At 39.2% G+C, this 18,918-nt stretch overlaps 1 protein-coding gene across 1 annotated transcript in view; it reads right to left on the reverse strand.

Annotated features, from left to right (window-relative positions):
* The window catches only part of SFMBT1 (Scm like with four mbt domains 1), a 35,633-nt gene continuing 16,715 nt past the window's right edge, over positions 1–18,918 (reverse strand). Inside the window, exons 7-20 of the mRNA XM_065749285.1 lie at positions 18,005–18,106; positions 16,767–16,917; positions 15,655–15,737; positions 14,173–14,299; positions 13,408–13,521; positions 11,960–12,002; positions 10,704–10,768; positions 9,167–9,306; positions 7,434–7,543; positions 4,624–4,799; positions 3,673–3,851; positions 3,243–3,488; positions 2,645–2,773; positions 1–1,815 (exon numbers count right to left, since the gene is read on the reverse strand). Coding sequence (XP_065605357.1) covers positions 1,675–1,815; positions 2,645–2,773; positions 3,243–3,488; positions 3,673–3,851; positions 4,624–4,799; positions 7,434–7,543; positions 9,167–9,306; positions 10,704–10,768; positions 11,960–12,002; positions 13,408–13,521; positions 14,173–14,299; positions 15,655–15,737; positions 16,767–16,917; positions 18,005–18,106 — 1,806 coding nt within the window. The 3' untranslated portion in view covers positions 1–1,674. The remainder of the gene's footprint in view (positions 1,816–2,644; positions 2,774–3,242; positions 3,489–3,672; positions 3,852–4,623; positions 4,800–7,433; positions 7,544–9,166; positions 9,307–10,703; positions 10,769–11,959; positions 12,003–13,407; positions 13,522–14,172; positions 14,300–15,654; positions 15,738–16,766; positions 16,918–18,004; positions 18,107–18,918) is intronic.

Below are 18,918 nucleotides of genomic sequence, written 5' to 3' on the forward strand. Positions count from 1 at the left end.
TTACAGATGACCTCTTCAATGAATCTGCAGCTCCCAGCACTAGAATAACCTATCATTTTAGGCCGTAGAGAAGCCTGAATTCACCCACTGATCTGAGCAACCACGCAGAAGCTAGCAAATGCATCTTTCCTAAAGAAATCCCTGGAGTGAGCTTCCTACCTCAAATGTCTTAGCATGCCAAAGTCTTCCTATGAAAAGGTAAATGAACAGGAGAAAGGACCAGGGCTGCATGCTTCCTGACTACATGCAGCTCCAGCCTGCACTCCTCCACATAACTGCTGAGAACAGGCAAAGTAAATTAATCCAAAGCATCAGAAACCTAATCCTTATGTGAAGTAGATCTCAAGCCTGTTGCAAATTTCCCACATCTTAAATGGAAGATAATGTAAGTCCTGTTACTTCAAGCGTGAAGCACAGGTCCACAGCAAGTGGCTGACTGGGATTAATGCCCAAAATTAAAATCAGCAGTTATAGTACTGTGGGTCCACTGATGAAACTAGATGCAAGTAAGTAGGTAAAAGTACAGTCATGCTCTTTAAGAGTTTCCAGTATGCAAACATTGGCAGAGCTACTTTGCAGTCCTCATTGATCACAGTTTTCTTAGTGTAGTCTCCAAGAAGCTGTACAGGTAAAAAAGCAAAAAGCTGCTGACAGACTCTGTGTACATGGCCCAATTCTTTAAGAAAAAGGAAGCAACTTCACAGAATTCTAAAGGGCAAAATAAAGAAAATATCCTGTATCTGAAAACCAAACTGAAGAAAATGCAGAGGTACTTTCTCTTTCCTTTCTTTTTTTCCTTCCCACAGTCCATCTGTAAGAGAAATGCAAAATAATCATTTCCTGACGTCTAAGAATAACCAAGTTAAGCCTGCACAGGTTTCCACTGGAGCTCTGGATCAGAAGCTCTATATGCTTATACTGCTTTGTATTTCTGACATGCCTACAGAAGAGAGACTGCTGTGCAGCTACCTATGAATTGTCCAGAAGTGTCCCTTTTTAGTTCATCATTTCTACTGTTCAGGCCACAGAGGTAGTAAAAACAAAACAAAAATGATAAAACAAAAACCCAACAACAAAGAAACAAAAAAACTCCAAATACTAAAACCAAGAAACAAATCACTCTCTTTCCACACTGTACATTCAGAACCTTGTGGTCACATTGCTGTCCTAACAACGAACAAATTCATAAAAATACTCAACATTAACAAACGAATGTGCACCATGCACATTCCAAAGCCAGTGCTGTGGTAAAGCAAGTGTCCGTCCATGGGGACGGATGGAGAGTCTATGAATCACCAGGAATATAGAAAGGTTATTTCTGGCAGCCTGCATGCGAATGTAAACAGGATTTGTTTCTCCTTTTAAAGTTCTGGACCAACAGAACTATCAAAATGTCACTTCCCACCAGAGGAGACTTTTCTGTAATCATTAAAAAATACATTAAAAAAAAGGGAACCCCATAGAGCACGAGACTATCATGTTCTCAAGCTGGCAGCTGGTAGATTAGCCCATGTTCACATTGGCATTTTCCTCCAGACATTGTCCTTTCTTCAAAGTGGAAAACAGAGGTTGACTGATGGTCCTAGGTTGCCAGTTCAGCTTTATTTGGCTTTCCTTGATAGAGAGAAAGGAGCATGGTTGTGCTTCAAAGGTCTGCTTCAACTTGACTGTTTCTCAGTTAGCAAACTGCTGGTAAAAAGCAAGTTTAACCCTTTCAATGTGATGGCAAAGTTTAATAGCTGGCCCAAGTTTCAAGTCCATACACTCCTGAACAGTCGGCAGAGTCAGCAGCAGCAGTGCCTGGCCATCAATTTCCTGTCAGAAGACAAAATCTCCATAGTGACATAGCATTTTTTCCCCCATCTCCTTTCAGCTTTGTCTTGCTGTAATTTCAGAATCACAACCATTTATGAATTAGCAGTTTCTTCCATTCTACTCCAGGTTAAAGGCTTAGCTTTCTCACTAACAAATTAAATCCTTTCTTGAAATATCAGCTCAAATTCACTAGCTAAGGGACAGAACCCTATGAAATGCTATTTAAGTCTGTCTAACAATAGAAACCAAGGAAACTTCATACAGAAAATCCTTTTACCTAACTTCTGTATCGTACTATAGAAACAGAGGTTCTACAAGACAAAGTGATCATCTATAATGTCCATCACAAACCATACTTAGCACCAGATCCAGTACTAGAGTTTTTTAATGGCAAATTTTAATCAAGATATCTAAATTGACTCATGTTTGTACTCTTGTTGCCTTACTTCAACACAAAACTGTTCACTTGTTGTGTACAATGCTATGATGCTTGCAGTTAGCCTGCAAAATGAAAAACATAATTTGGAGAGATCTCATCACAAGGGGCAAAAACAAAACTAACTACTGCCTTTTAAGTGCTGAGTTCTAGGCATTCTTTATGATTGTGGGGCATCAGGATCCCAAAGACTAAAATCTCTTCCACGGAAAACTTATAAACCTGAACAATTGTGGCCATTTGCTTAAGTCTCCTCTGCAATCTGCAGAGAGCTGTGCACGATTTCTCTTTTTTCCCCCTCAAAAACCCAATTCAAACTTGTTCCCTTTCAGGATTCATTACTAAGGTCTAAGAGCAAAGTACCAGCTTCAATGCCTTAACAGAAAATCATACCTGGTCAAGAAAAATTCTTGCCATTGGTGCGCAGTCAGTGGATTTGAGGAATCGCACGACGTCAGCCACGCTCCATTCCAGAGGGTTGCTGTCCAGCTGCAGCTTTTCAGCAACTTCAATCTTTATTTCCTAAACAAGCCACCCACCACAAAAAACTAAAATACTGTAGATGTCACGGACCAACAATCCCACACTCCATTCATCTGCCCAATAAAGCTCTAATGAGAGCTCTCAATTCCTCACACTCCTCAGTTAACACACACATGCCAGAACAGCACCCTGCTGCAATTGGAGACTATCTCCCTACAGCCAGTCAGTTAAATCTAAGATGAGGACTTGCCCAAGCCACAGCTCAAGTTGAATAAAGGTGTGCCAAAAGCTGAGAAGAAACAGCTCAGAAACAGCCTTCTGTTTATTCTTCATTACAATCCCATAATATGGCTATAATAAAAATTATGTTTTGGAATATTCTGGAGTGTCTTCACAATAACCCTTATGGGATAATGAGTATTCTATAAAAAATACACTGATTAATTCTTCCAAGATATTTGTGCTTTCCCAACACTCAGCAAGGGCACAAATCTATGTTCAGAATTACCTTTGGTGAAGGAGGCTTATTTTCATCATCGGAAAAAGAAAAGGTCCTAAGCTTCCTCTTCCTCTTGTCTTGGTCCTGAGTCAGAGAATGAGACAGCTCACTCTGCGTAGGAGAGGACGACAGTGATTTTTTCTCTGATACTTCTGATTCCTCAAGCAATTCATCTTGCTGCTCTGACGTACTATCCTCAGTCAGAGATTCTTCATCTATCTCATCATGGTCATCCTCCTCTTCTCCTCCACTGCCCTGGATAGTGGGAAAAGAACATAGCAACAAAATAAAACATGGGAAGATTAGGACAAAAACTAGAGTTAGTCACCCACTTGTCAGCTGTAACCTGAAGTAATAAGGAACTAACAGTTTCTTGTTTCAAATGAAGCTGGTCCACGATCACATACCGTATCTGTTAAAGCTGCCATCAGTTTCATACCTGGGGAGATCCAGCTGGAGTGTTATCCACTGAAGTAGAAGAACGTTTTTTCTTATGAACAAAAAAATGTTTTCGTTTCTTCCGTCTTTTATTTGGTTTCTTCATGGCTACTTCCAAGTTACTGTGGCCACCCGGAGGCCTACCTATCCGCTTGTTTTTCCGCTTTCCATAATAGTGTGCTACCAGGACAGAAGAAAGGAGCATCATGTTGAAATGCACCTTCAATGTCACTAGTTATGTTTGTCCATCACAGGACTGGAAAACCAGTAGCAGGACATTTCCCAGTAGAAATCCCAATTCTGCAAAACTTCTGAATGAGCATATCTATATTTTCCTCTTCAATTTGGTTTAAGGAAGAAGAGTTACTAATAAATTTTATTTGCCCAGTAACAGAAGATTTACTTCTTTAACTTTGGGAAATCTCAGATGATCAGATTTTATTAAAAAATAAAATAAAAAAATCATCAGCTACAGACTTCATCTACTGTCGGATGTCTCTTGTGATGTTTGTGCAGTTTTTAAACATGACCTCAATGCACTGTTTGTTCTCACAGTGTCAAATGGATAGAAATCTAAAAAAACCTAAAAGCTAAGAAGGGGGCTTGAAAGTATTTTATTTTGTTCCACAGCAAAATGGTAAAAGCAATTACAATGACACTTAAATTACAATATTTGAGTCAGCTCTTGTCCTAGAAGTTGTCTTAAAAAGATAAAGCTTTATGCTTGCAACAAGATAATCCACAATTTTACCATTTAATATAAAGTTATTTTTCTCTGCCCTACACATTGGCGCACGGATATTTTGCAGGCCAGTGTAATGTTTGAGCTTTTCCTTCTGTAAGCAAAACAACGTACTTCGGATTCCTTTTGGAGCCAAAGCCAGAGCAAAACCAAAATCTAATACCCCTGCGTAACAGCCCCAGCTCAGTTTGACAGCCACTGCCTACTCACTGTATTTAGTCTTTGTCAGGACAGAGCAGTTCTCTGAACACTTATCCAGCACCATCTGAGGGCCAAAGAGGTTCGGACAACATTCCAGCTTGATGCATGTTTTCCTGCAGAAATCTGCCACCCGATCTGCTGTCCTCACAACTTCCACAGTTGCACGGTAGCTCTTCCCTTTGTACCTAACATTGAAAATGTGGTCACAATTCAGGAAATTCTAATTACCAGGATAGAAGTACTGCAATGAAAATGTGTAAGAATACTGCTTTAAGAACAGTCTCAAGGGAAGTCCAGGAAACAGAGAGTTTTATGACAGATCCTTAAGCAAAGAAAAAAAGCTGGCATACCGAATGAGTTACTGGCAGGCAACGTTTGCTACAAATACTAACCCAGAGTTCAGATAGCTTGTTTTTTCTTTGTTCACAAGGTTCTCTTTATGAGACCACACTGTGTTGTGAACAGCTGATCCCTAAAACCCAAGACTAAGCACACTAATTCAGGCTAGAATTCTGCCAAACTGGCTAATAAAAGCTAACAGCAGACAGCTTTAGTGAGCCATTCTACGTGTATACTATGGCACACATTAACAACTGTTGCATTTCCAATCAGCTTTCACCTAGCTGCTCAACAATTTGTCAGGACAGTTGCTTGCCATAAGTCCACATATTGCTCGTTTGACTTCAAAGTAAGAAATAGCAATTTAATTTATCAGCCTTGCAACAGCACTGACAGAGCAGCACAGTGAGTTATCTGCCACCTCATGCAGCATTCCTGCTCCAATCCAGCTATTGGCAAATGCTGATATCTACTAGGGATGTCTCAGGCCTACAAATATCTAAGTGATACACATCTAGGTGATACTGCAGACATACTAGCTCTCACCACTGTGATAAAAGAAGTACACAGCAACTTCAATTAAAAAAAAAAAGATCTTTTTTTCCTATTTCAGCCACATCTCTTATTTGCATTAACTTTTAAATGATCTTCCTATTATCCAAATCCTTCAATGTATGGGGAAAATATCCTTTTACACACAAAAACAACCCAGCAAAATCATTACTGTGTGGTTTTGAATACGTCAGTAAAGTCTGTGCCATTGCACACTGGGAAAATCTAATCTCTAGTATGCAAATACAGCGACTTAATTACAAGGCTACTGCTAGACTGTAAGAGAATACCTGGATATATGCAAACACGATCACTGTTCTTCTTCTAGCCACAGACTAATCTTGCAAAAAAGCTCCAATCCAAAAGACTCAACAGGAAAACTAGGGACTCCTTTGTGTTGGCTACTGGAGAAAGACTTCCATGCCAGACCACTTCAGAATGCTGCTACAACTTAACTTCAGAGAAACCATCGCCCACTGAGAAATTTGTGTGGAAATGCCATGGAAGCCTGAGAAGCTTTCATAGCAGTACGTACTTTTGCTTTTAAATACTGACATCTATCTTCAGGTGAATTAAGTAGCTTCAGTGTCATGTGATGTCTGCCAGCAGATATGCTGTGTTGTACCAGTGCCACACCAATAGCTGCTTCCGTGCCAATGAAGGGCACATTAAGGAACATTAAGTTCAGATGCACTTTGACAGACATTTACTAAGGATTCCATAAAGGTTTGGAAATTTAGTTTGCCAGCATCCTTTAAGCAATTTTCTCATGACTAGGATTGAGCATACCCTCAGCAAGTTGACAGACAGCACCAAGCTGAGCAGTGCAGTTGGTATGTCAGAAGGAAGGGATGCCATCCAGAGGAACCTGGACAGGTTTGAAAAGGGGGCCCACCTAATGAGCGTCAAAGCATCACAGAATTATTAAGGTTGGAAAAGACCTCTATGATCATCAAGCTCAACTGTGAGCACCACCATGTCCACTAAGCTGTGCCCTAAACAGGACCATGGAATCATGAAGGCTGGAGAAGACCTCCAAGATCATTAAATCCACACATTCATTGTGATGAAACAGGGAAAAAAAGCTTTAAAGATCGTTTCTAGGAGTTTGGTGGAGTGAGGAGGTGGTGGAGGTTCAACAAAGCCAAGCACAAGGTGTTTCATTTTGGTTGAGGGAATGCCAGATATTTGTACAGACTGAGAGGAGAACCCATAGAGAGCAGCCCTACAGAGAAAGACTACAGAGAAAGGGTGCCCTGGTATACAAAACTTAACATGAGCCATCAGCATGTGCTTCCAGTTCAAAGGCCAACAGTACCCTGGGCTGCATTGAAAGAGGGGTGGCAGTGGGCAGGAAGGGGACTGTCCCTCTCTGCTCTGCCCTCATGAGGCCCCACCTGGAGTACTGTGTCCAGGCCTGGATGTGGAACTGTTAGAACAGGTCCAGAGGAGGGCCACGAAGATGATCAGAGGGCTGCTGACCTCCCTCTACAAAGATATGAGGAGGGAGCTGAGCTTATTAAGTGTGGAGACCTGATAACAACCTTACAGTCCTTAAAGGGAGCTTATAAATGAAAGGGAAATCAACTTTTTACACGGGTAGGACAAGAGGGAATGGTTTTAAACTAGAAGGGGGGAGATTTAGATTAGATGTCAGGGGAAATTTTTTCACTGAGTGAGCTGAAAGGTGCTGGCACAGACTGCCCAGAAAAGCAGTGGTTACCCCATCCCTGGAGGTGTTCAAGGTAGGGCTCGATGGGGCTCTGGTCTTGTGGCAACGTTGCCCATGGCAGAGGGGAAGGAACTAGATGATTTTTGAGGTCCCTTCCAACCCAAGCCATTCTGTGATTCTCTGAAATATCAGAAGTTAAAACACAGACTGCACTGAACACTTCATCGACTGAGTGGGGAATGGGACAAGAACGTACTTGGCTTTTAGGGTCTCTCCATGCCCATGCCATGCAGCTTCTTCATCCAACTGCAGCTCTCGCAGGACACGGCTGGGTTTGTAGGCTGCATTGATCAATAATGTGAGAACCTATAGTAGGGGGGAAGAAGAGAAACTATGTTAGCTTCTTTGTACAATAAATCTTTTTAACGTGCTAGGGTAGAATAGGAAATCACTTCTATTCATCTGAATTATCCAGCATCAAAGAACTCATTCACAGCAGGATTACAGATACGGCCAAAATGAAAACTGAGAACAGTCAGCATTTCAGACCTTGCCAAAAGTACAGAATTTGCCTGCAGAATTACAAGCATATCTAGCAACTTCCCAGTCACTGCCTTTGAATTACATGTTACTTAATTAAACTGCAGGGCTGAATACTGCAAAACTTGCACAACTGGGTAAATCTGAGTTACCATCTTCAAGGCTGTTGAGCACATAGAGATATGTCTACAAACACTCCAGGGTTTTGCTGCCTGTCAACCTACTGCTTGCTACAAAATCTTAATCTAGAATCTTAAGCTCTCCTATATTTTGTATTTTAAGAATAAAGATAGGGTCTGTACAATAACAAAATGAGTTTAGTGGGGATAGCACAAAATTTGTATGCAGAGAAGTATATTAGCAGACTTTTTAGCAGATTTGCTCAATTGCAGGCTACATCTTAAAATCAAATCACCCTCCCCCCATCCCCCTCCCAGTTTGGGGACATACATTTTTCTCCCCAGTCCCAGGGTTCTCTCTGCCCATTATGTATTTGACCAGGTACAAGCAAGCTTCATCCAGTATGCAAGTACCTGAATACAATTAACGAGCTGAGCAGAGTGTGGAGGCCCGCAGAAAGATTTGCAATTGCATGCCCCCATCCCCGAGTGCTAATGGATCAGGCACGTATTTTTAATAAAGATGATGTGCAGACAAATGATTTTGACAACTTTATGGGCATACCAAAAAACAGGTTTTCATTTTTAAAGTCAAACGTGGAGATAAAAGTAAGAGCAAACATCTTACTCAATGTCCACCATGTTGTGTGCTAGTATGACACAGTTACACCTCAGGAAACCTGCAGAATCTTAGCTCTGATAATAACCACCCCATGACTCTTTTTGGGATTTCAGGAATATAATTATTATATTAGAGTACCTGTAAATTTGCTGCAAAGTGCTCTTAAGCATTAATAAATCACATTTTCCTCCTTCCTCCTGTCCCTTAGATATGTTAGAAAGCAAATCCATGATTTAATACAATCTTCACAGATTATATCCAAATAAATACACCATAAAAACTTTACATTTCCCAATTACTGAGAATACATACTTTTCCATTTCTGCTAAGAGGACCTGTATTTCCTCTGTTCTAGCATCAATGGTGCTAACTGTAAAGGAAAAATTTTGGGCTTATCTGAAGCTACATGCTGTTAATGAGAACTGAAGCATTCACTACAAGTCTAAGATAGTAACTCCTCTGGTTGTGGTAGTTACAGGTTACTAAGAGTTAGCAGTTGAAGGCTGACTTTAATTCAGGTACACGGGAGGCTTTTACTCTTTGCAACTATTCATGAAACAATCCACAATTATACATCTTTCCATTAAAAAAAAATTTGCTCATCATCATTTTATAAACTCCTTAAAAGCATTAATAATCTATTTATAATTAGAGAGGCACCATAGAGTTTATGATATGCTACAGATCTACCAATTGCAAACACCTCACCTCTTTCAGTACGAGAACACAGTTTCCAGGTCCCACAGACTGAGGAAGCTCTGCAATCCTGCCCTTGTTAAGGTAAGGCCCTGAGAAGCACCGGTGGTTGAAGTAGATCTTTGGGCAGCAATACTTTCCATTAATTACCACTGAGAAATGAGAGAGCAAAGATTTAAATCACATGGCACAATCTTCCAGTAAAGAATTACTTCTTTTCAATGCTTAATATTTCACCTGCTGAAAAAAAAAGGAAAGAACTTCAATGTTATTGATTGACCTGAAATTGGGCAAGTTCAGGTGCCACAACTGCAATCCCAGCACCAGTTACTCATGTTGCTAAGAATATTTTTCATACTTCACATGCAAGCTAGCAAACTGACAAATGGCTGGAAATAAAGCCCATCACATAGGAGAAAAGAAACATTGCTTCCAGCTCGCTTGATGCATTACGGTATCACATCAGTGAGTACAGGCAGAAATGTGACCCTGACTATGTGGTAGCAGAGCACATCCTAATTTGGTAATTACAGACAATTTTTCCAATCAAGTAATTACCCGTTCCCAAGACTTCTGCCACCAGAGAAGCTGGCAAAGCTTTCCCTCCATTGTTCACTCTAAACTTTACTATTGGTTGCTTTCCATTTTTGCACACTTCTCACTCAATAAAAGATGTATCAACTGAAGTGACCTCCACTGAAGAGGCATCACGTTTGTTAAGCCTGCTAAGTGGCACAATGCTGTTCAAAACTTAAGTTCTCTGTATTGTGTGTTGTAAGATATTTAGATATAGACAAATTGTATTACCCTAGAAATGTTGTAGTATTTTTGATTGAGCAACACTATCACTGAAAGATCTCAAACTCAAAAATAAGTAAATGAAGTCATTTTTACATTATGACTATTAAAAATCACTTAAAGTGCTAAGCAAGCATGAATCATTTCAATACAGCTTGCATTTGGAGCAGCTTCGGATGTTCATTTCAGTACACAGAAAATGGCAGAAGAAGCACTTTGTTGCCAAACAGATAGATCTGCATGACTGTTTCACCAGCAAATGTACTTACTCATCACACCCATTTGCAACAGTTTAGAAAATTATTAGATTTCATCATCTGGCACACAACATAGTTTAGAGTTTGAATTGCCTTTGTTTATTATAATGACAAAGTTATCAAAAAACAGAGAAACCTGCTTTTCAAAGCTAGAATGTAAGTCAAGAGCACAGATCTAGCAAACCTTTCATGACTTTCCCAATGTTACTGAATGTAGCAGGTGACAAAAATAATATGTATGGGTAACAGCAGACATCAGGCTCTGCATACTCTGCTACAGAGGGAAGCTCTCACGTACAACATCTAACTTCCAGGTTTAACGAACACTTCAATTTCAGGACACAGAACTAATTGTACAGTTTTGTCCATTTCATTCTTTTCTGATGTCCAACAGTCAAAGATGAAAATCTTCAAAGACTTTCCTCCTCATTTGGCTGCCCTGACAGAAGACTGTTGGGTTTTATTTCTGTTAGCTCGCCCTTTCTGATCAATACCTGAATCTGAAGAGTTTAGCTCCTGGTTCTTTAGTCTGTCGTGAACTGTTCTCGAAGACAAAACCCTGAAGTGGAAAGAAAGATGTTAGCAATAGGGACAGATAGTAAGGATGACACTTCAGCTGCTAAAACTCAACCACTAGAAGCCAAAATATTTCTTTCTTTAGCTTCATTAACCTGCTTTTTCACATTCACCATTTGATAATATTCCTCACCTCAACTTTTCTGTAAACATACAAAGTGTACTGATTTCAGTTTGGAAAGGACTGCTGTACTGCTACAGCTAGCAGTGACCATCACTTCCTTGAAGCGTGAGCAGGCACACTGTTAATTGCATTACATAAAACAAGCAGAAATAGTTTACATTTTCTACCTCCTTTAACTTCACACATAGCACAAAGCAATGTGTAATCTTGCATTTTGAAAGAGGATTTTAAACAAAATCTGATTAAAGCACTCAGGTAAGAATCCCAATTACAGAAACATGGAAGAGCAGTCTGCTTGGTATTTAGAAACAGTGAAAACATCAACAGGGCTGCTAACAGATATGGTGTTTGTAAAGACAAAAGCCAATACAACCAACTGTCAAGCATTCTACAAAGGAATTTCATACACATAACAGAGTTTGTAGAAGAACTGTAGATATTACTAGGACCTATCTTTTCTTTTTGGCTAGTTTGGTCTTGTACATCTAACAATTCCTTCCCGAATTTACTTTGTTCTATCTACTGAGTGACAGTATTCACACTAAAAACAAACTCTCTGTAGAACTGTGCATGTTTACATTACAGAAACTGTATTATCTGAAAAGGGAACACAACCAAAAGGGAAAGCATTCCAGTACTCTTCCCTGCTAATTACAATTAAAAAAGCTTCAAGCACACATGATTTCAAATTCACATTGTTAAGATCAAGCTAGTTTTCCTTAAATATGTTCCAAAACTCACAGATACTGCAATCTTCTAAAAACGATAGATCAATAGTTTCAAGACCAGATCTTCAAGGGCTTGATCTGCTCAGTAACTCAGTTGAGTTGTGCTAGCATTGTTAAAAAAAAATAAACTCCATGCTTTCTATATCCAATTAGAGCAACAGAAGAGGTCTTTTTCAGCATTAATAGGAAGAACAGCATTGCAATAAGTGGACTGTGGAATCTCTTCACCCTCAGCGTAGCATTAGTCTCCCCTAAGACATCACTACCTACCAACTAGAAGAAAACAAAGCAAAATACAAAATAACACAACACTGTTACTTACTGTTTCTCTGGCTGAACTACTGCAATCTTTTTCTGTTTATTTACTGAAAGGAAGGAGAAGAAAATAAATTCCACAATAAATTCCAAAAGAGACAAGCAAATAACATCCCCACTACAGCAGATTTATTAGATGCTGTAAAGGCAAAGGGAGCAGTGCAAACAGGGGGACGTTACAAAAGGAACGAAAATGAATGCTCACCCATCCCTGAGGATGTAGGCTCACAGGGAAAGAACTTCAAAAGGAGATATCTCCAACAAGAGATCCTTCCTCAGTGGCAGTCAGCCCTTAAATAAGGTCTAAGAGGAGTGAAGCCTGGCTTCACCCCCTGCGGTCACACAGGTGAACTGCCTTCACCTCGTGCTCCTGAGGCTGACCAGGCCAGGTGCTCAATCAGTGGTTCAGACAGTGACTCAGCAGTCCTCATACAGATATTTTTCCTCGAAGTTGCATGCTATTTTTAAGCTCTGCTGTTCAAAACTGGTAAGAAGGCCTTCTTTTTATTTTTAAATCTATCCTCCCTCCCCCCAACAAATAGATAAAGCTCCTTTTCGCTATTTTGATACTAATCTTGGACACCATTTTTCATGCTCTGCCAATACTAGCTCTTACAGTTAGACAACAGTACTACAATGGTAATAATAAGGTAATGCAATATGTGCCTGTTGAGCTATTTCAGGCTTTGTCCCCAGCAAACAGCTGGATTTTTTCAAAAAGAATCCTTTCTCTTCCTCCCCTGCTTGTGACGCTTCAGACACTTCTCAGATGTGTCTGAAACATCTTTCTCATCATTTACTGCACATTAAAGCAAAACTCATTCCAATCTTATGCTTTTACAACTTTAGACATTCTTCAGTTTTCCCATCTCTCATTTAACTTTAACAAACAGAACTCACTAACCATTTGAGAGAAGACCCTCTTACATTACTAGCATAATTAGAATGATAGGATTTACTTTTCAACATTCTATCATTAAGGGATCATGACCAGCTGGCACATTTACAAAGCCAGTCCTCCACATTTTAACTCCCAAATGTCTACCTACTCAACACTGCTATACTAAGGCATTAGTTTCGTTTGCACAATCCAAGTATAAAATCAATCTGACTCTGTCAGACATGTGGCAAGAACAGCTCATACAGATGTATATGCATATCATGTGTGTGCAAGCACACTTACGTATGATTTCTTTCCTGTGGTTAATGCACTTTTCATGGTCTCCTACAGCCTGTGAGGTTCACAAAAAAACACTGTTTTGGAATTACTGTATGGATTCCAGCTCCACTGAAGTATTTCTCACAGCAGGACCACACAGACAGGGGAATAGTTACACAAGGCACGGAGTTTCCAAATTCAGGGATGCCATAACTAACTGTGCAGTAACTTGCTCCTGAAGGTCTCACCATCTTTATTAAACCAGCTAACCTCTGCAAATGGGACACAGCTGATACCTATTGCTTTGCGAGGAGGTCTGAGCTGATATCCATTCGTCTCACACCAGCCTGCTGGAAATATATTCATTGATTCCACACTCACTATGCAGTCAGAGATGGGCTTCTTGGAGCCTGTTAAGAAAAGCAAAAACTGAAATAACTCAAACATCCAAAAATTCATTTGGTTAATGCTTGCTGTATGTTTCCAGAGAAGCTCCTTTTTTTTTAAACTTACAGTATACATAGTACACAGTATCAACGATTCTCCTCTACTGCCCAGTTTCTTTCCTTATGTCATTTATTTCCTCCTAAAGCTGGAGATGGAATTTGCTATCCACAACCCAGCAGAGATGCGCAGTGCATAGTAAATGCATGCTGATGTACTTTCATTCAAGAAGTGGGATTGTAGTGGAATGTGCCTGATATAGGCCTATCTTAATAAAGATTCTCTCAAAGTTTTCTTCAAAACTTCAAGTCAAAGCTTGGCTTTAAATGGAAATCACTCATTTATGAACACAAAAAGTTACAAGGCTATTGCTTTCTAAAGGCAATGACCCGCTGCAGCACATAAATTATAGTCTTGTTGGCTTAAATAAGCACTGCCATCCAAGGCTAGCTGGGAAACAGGTGATGCAAATGATGTACTGTGTTTTTATTTAGGAAACTGATTTGTTGCTGATATTCAGCAAGCAGATAGTTTGTTCCAGATTCCCTTCAGGTTAGTTTATGGTACCACAGAATAACTGATGTCAGCTCTACTCTGATCTCTCACGTCAGGCTTACCCTCTAGCTGAAGCCAGAGGTAGGAATCTTTCAACTTGGTGACTGTGGCAATACAAACTTCCTCAGGATCCACTGGGTTCACAGCCTCAAGTTTCATATTCTCCTTAAATCCATGGTCAGAAGTTAACTAAGAAAAAGACAGAACACTTCCATAAAATACCATCCATATAGTGTATGATATGTATAGCCATGAATAGGAGTAACACACAAAACCCTCACTGTCTGAGAATCACAGAATGATATTCACACAGACAGAAGACTTCAGGCAATTAGCATATTAATTTAGAAGAAAGAATTTATAGACAGATGTAGAAAAGTGTATTTGTACTCAAAAACAGGGAGCCTGAGACTCACTGAAAGGAGTCAGGGACTCCCTGCTGCTGGCTGTAAAGTCTCACAAATAGCATGACAAGGTTTTCTATTCTATTATTTCAGTTGGAAATCTGTTCTAGGTATGCAAACAGCATTCCTGTCTCATCCAAATGAGTCCTAGCAGACAGCAAAGGAAACTTTATTTCCATCTTATACATATATTTGTATAATAGGTCCACATTTATTCAAAAATTCCTAAAAAGTAGGAATCAGTGCTTATCCAGACCTGAAGGGCCTGAATTCAATGCCAGGCAGAGGACTCTTCCTCCAAGAGCCACCCTACAACATAATTACAGGATCAATATGTTACCAATTCTGGAACCAGCCTACAGTGAGCAACTTCTCAGAAACAGGATAATAAAGTCCATGACCTGTTCTGGGATGCTACAACTTTCAAGACAGAACCAGGGCAACAAGAATTCATAGGCAGCAATAAGCTCTTAAAACAGATAACAGTTTTTCATCTCAGTTTCTTCCCTAAAGTGCTGCAAAAGCCACAATATAGTAAATGGAATTGGAAGGTAAGTGTAATGGTACCCTTTTCTGTATGAAAAGGTGTTCTGCTCTGGGACACAGCAATTCCATCACTTTACAAGGAAAAGACCAAAATCTATTAGGTACTTCAGATATTAATTAATGTAAAATTATTACATTATTAAATCATTACATTATTACTAATTTAAGACTGACTTGATATTGATTAACATAATTGAATGAATTTTTCCCAGTGAAAGGAAGGAGTATTGAAAGAATACACTAAGTAAATGCAAACAAGGTCTATTGTAAGGCCCCATTTCCATGATTACTACAGTGCCAAGGACCAATGTTATTTTATGGTAATTCCATGTACTCTAACATACTTCCATTTCATAAAACTCTGTTTTCTTTCCGAGCTGCTTTATAACAACTGAAGCATTTAATCCACTGCTTACTTAGCTAGGAAGATCACATGCACCTACTTAATTCAACCCCACTCACACTCTTGACTCTTTCATTTCACCAGTCATCACAGGCAATCTAAGTCAAAAACATACAAAATGGTTCTTCTTGTTGGAATCAAACATATCATTTACATAATAGAAAACACATTTTTCTGCAAGAAAGCCTTACTGAAGGGAAACAGCTCTGGGGAGCTGCCTCAGCACCACACTGTTTGAGGTAGTCTGCCCAATCAAAGTCCTGCCCAGGATAACCTAGGCAAAGAACATACAAAAGGGTTAGTTTAACAGCATGAAAAGAAATGACTCATTTCAAGTTGATGTAAAAATTTCTTTAGACCAGTGAAGCTAGTCAGCTGACTATGCCATCATGGAGCCCACAGTACAGCTCTCACATATTTGAGACATCCTCTTTATTTCCAGTGTAGAAAGACTTCGGGCACTGCCCCACCTTGACTCCTGTTTCTGACTTGAAATAGTGTCAAACTAAACTTGACAAAGAGCATGCTGAAGCTTGAACAGGAGAAATCTAAGCAAAGGAAGTTTTTTTTTTCCCCCTTTTTAAATACAGCATCTCAAATGTGCTTAGTATCAACGTACTATTCTCTTAAACAGTTATTAAATACCAAGCCTTTAAAGATGGCAGTTCATCTTTCCTAAGAGTGTCAAGTTTGCTAAAAGCTCTAAATCTGCATTAATGTTTGAAGGGAAGAGTCTTAACGTGGAGCCTGTCACGGGACAAAGCATCACTCCAAGAAAAGGAGAAATTGAAGTACTCTCAGAGAAATATTTTGCTTCCTTGTGATCAACAACAAGTAACTGAAGGGAACTGGATGCAAAATAAATGCGCTCCTAGAGTAGGTTGAGACTGGCAGCATAACAGGGGGACAACAGCAACAATGAATCCAACAGTATATTTGAAATGTTCCCTTCCAAGGGTGTCCAGGACTAGGGTTTAAGAAATCACAAATTTTAAAACTAGTTTCAGAATATAGTATTATCATGACAATCTACAAATAACAAGGAAGGACTTAAGCACAGAAGGACCTATGTATCTTCCTCAGTTTTATCAGTTGGACTTGAGACCTCACACAAATCAGAATGCCCACCATTTCCTGGGGGTTTGCAAAAAGAGAAGCTTAAAATTTCTGTTAGCTCCAGACTCATCCCTAGAAAGTAAGATTTCATCTCTCCCCTGCAAAATTATAAACAGTGCTGGCTCAAGCAATCTACCAGCAATCTACTTCAAAGATGAGTGAGTGTGACAAGCTTGCACAAACAGACCTGGTGGAGGACTGAGATGTAAGCCATTCTTCAGACTCCACTGCACTGGGAAAATACCAGCACTGTTGACATGGCAAATGTAAGACTGGCTGGTTGCACGCTCTGGCCTTAAGTCATCAATTTCTATCATGAAATATTTTTCATTGTATACCTGTTTGTAGCAAAAAACAAAACATGGTCTTGTAAATAGTAGAAATGGATCTACTTCTTCTCATTTTGATAACTTTAATTTAAACAGCATAAAAATATAAATGATTCAAAAATAATCTATGGGACTCATAAGCTAGCAGTGCAGGGCAGTCTATCTCAAAACTTAAGAAAAGTAAATAATAAAAGGTAATGTAGGAGCACTTAAACAAATAAGGTTATCAAGTGCTACATGAAATTTATCTTATGAGAGAAAAGATAGAGCAAACAGAACTTGCAATCTTACTACCACTGTGTAATAACAAACTGCTCATTTAAAGAGAATTCAACTATGTCTTAAGGATGGACTGCCACAAGTAGAAAAGCTGAGCTCCTGCAGTAAGGAACAGAACAGCACCAACATCCAGAAAAGCAAAGGATTTTCATTCATTTGGAACTGATTACATTGTTTTAGTAATAAGTGAGCATCTTATTTGAAGAAACTACACGTTAAGAGTTTAAAGCAAGCTAGCACTGAAACGCAAGCTATTTTATTGAGAGAACACTTGTCCTTAAAATAATGTTTCCTCAGATCCATACACGAAAAAATCTTACAATATGCCCTGGCTTTATGTTGTACAGCAATATTTTGGTCTACAATATGAAAATAGGTCTCTTCCAGAACCTTTAACCTGTTTAGTAACATAAGAAGAGAAAAGTTGCTCAAAAATTCTGTTTTAAATCTGATTATGGTGTGGAATTTTAATTTCACCTCCTAAATCTCCATGTGGGCTCTTGTTTAAAGTGAGACCACTTAAACTTCAGAGCCTATATGTAGGTATGACATAACTTCTGCAAAAACAAAAATAATAATAACAAAATAAATCTATCTTCAATCAGACACTCCGATCTTTTGAGCTTCTACACTTATGGAACTTTTCCTGTCCTCTGGTAATTAATACTTACACTTACTACATCAAATCCTTAACTGGAAACCTGGTTCAAGGTTTTAAGATAATCAGTTAATGAGAATTTCCTGGTCATTTAAGAACACAAGTAGCAACTGAACTGAATCTTCACAGGACAACTGACAATTTAGAGAACCCTGGTACCTTGAGAACCGTGGCAGGAGAGATTATGAAAGGAGCTATTGGGTCCACAGCTTCTAACTTCATGCCTTCAGAGAATGAATGCACTCCAATCACTGGTTTATCCTGAAAGACCAACTATCAGAGTCATTACCTGTCTTTCTCCATTAGAAAAGACTAACTTTATGTAATTCAGCTGAAGTAGAGAACCTGAGACTTTACTAGTACATTCGAAGAACATAACGTGTCAGAGTACCAGCAACATTTCTCAGATGAAAAGGCCTGCCATGATCGCTGAGATTGACAGCTTTGAGTTTTTACGTGACTAAGTCCCAAAGATTCCCTCCTCTGACATTCTCCACACACAAGTAAGATTTCACAGTGCAGAGCAATTTCATAAGAACATACAAATGTTTTTTCTCCCTACCCTTCAGCACTCATCATGAGCTAAACTAAGAGATCTAGAGAAGTCTTCCCTTTCAGCTTAACAAAAGCCAACAAAACAGGGTTCCTGCGCCTGTTCTGTGTAAGATTCAAGACACTGAAAAGCAACACCACCTCCTCTTCTGTTCTGTATATGGACCCAAATGAAGCTAATGAAACAGTGCTAAGAACACAAAGGACTAAATTTATATTCCTACTTCTCAAAATACATAAGTTCTTTGTTGTTTTTTTTTTACTCAGTATAAAACTCAGACTTACCAGCAACATTTACTAACACTCAGATCTAAAAGAATCCATTATACAGCATATGTAACTATATAACTCTACCAGGTTACAGTGTAGGTCTTACATGTTCAACTTTCCAATGTACTCAAATATTTAGGAGTGAGGTCAACTCAGAAGATCAGAACCAGAGCTTTTTTCCAGTATGGCAAGTAAAGGCTCGCATAATTGCAACGGGTACACTGACTTCACAAGAACTGTGTCATAGTATG

This window comes from Cyrtonyx montezumae, unplaced genomic scaffold, assembly GCF_038088225.1.
Source record: "Cyrtonyx montezumae isolate F1298 unplaced genomic scaffold, pur_monq_1.0 scaffold_6, whole genome shotgun sequence".
NCBI classification, from domain to species: domain Eukaryota; kingdom Metazoa; phylum Chordata; class Aves; order Galliformes; family Odontophoridae; genus Cyrtonyx; species Cyrtonyx montezumae.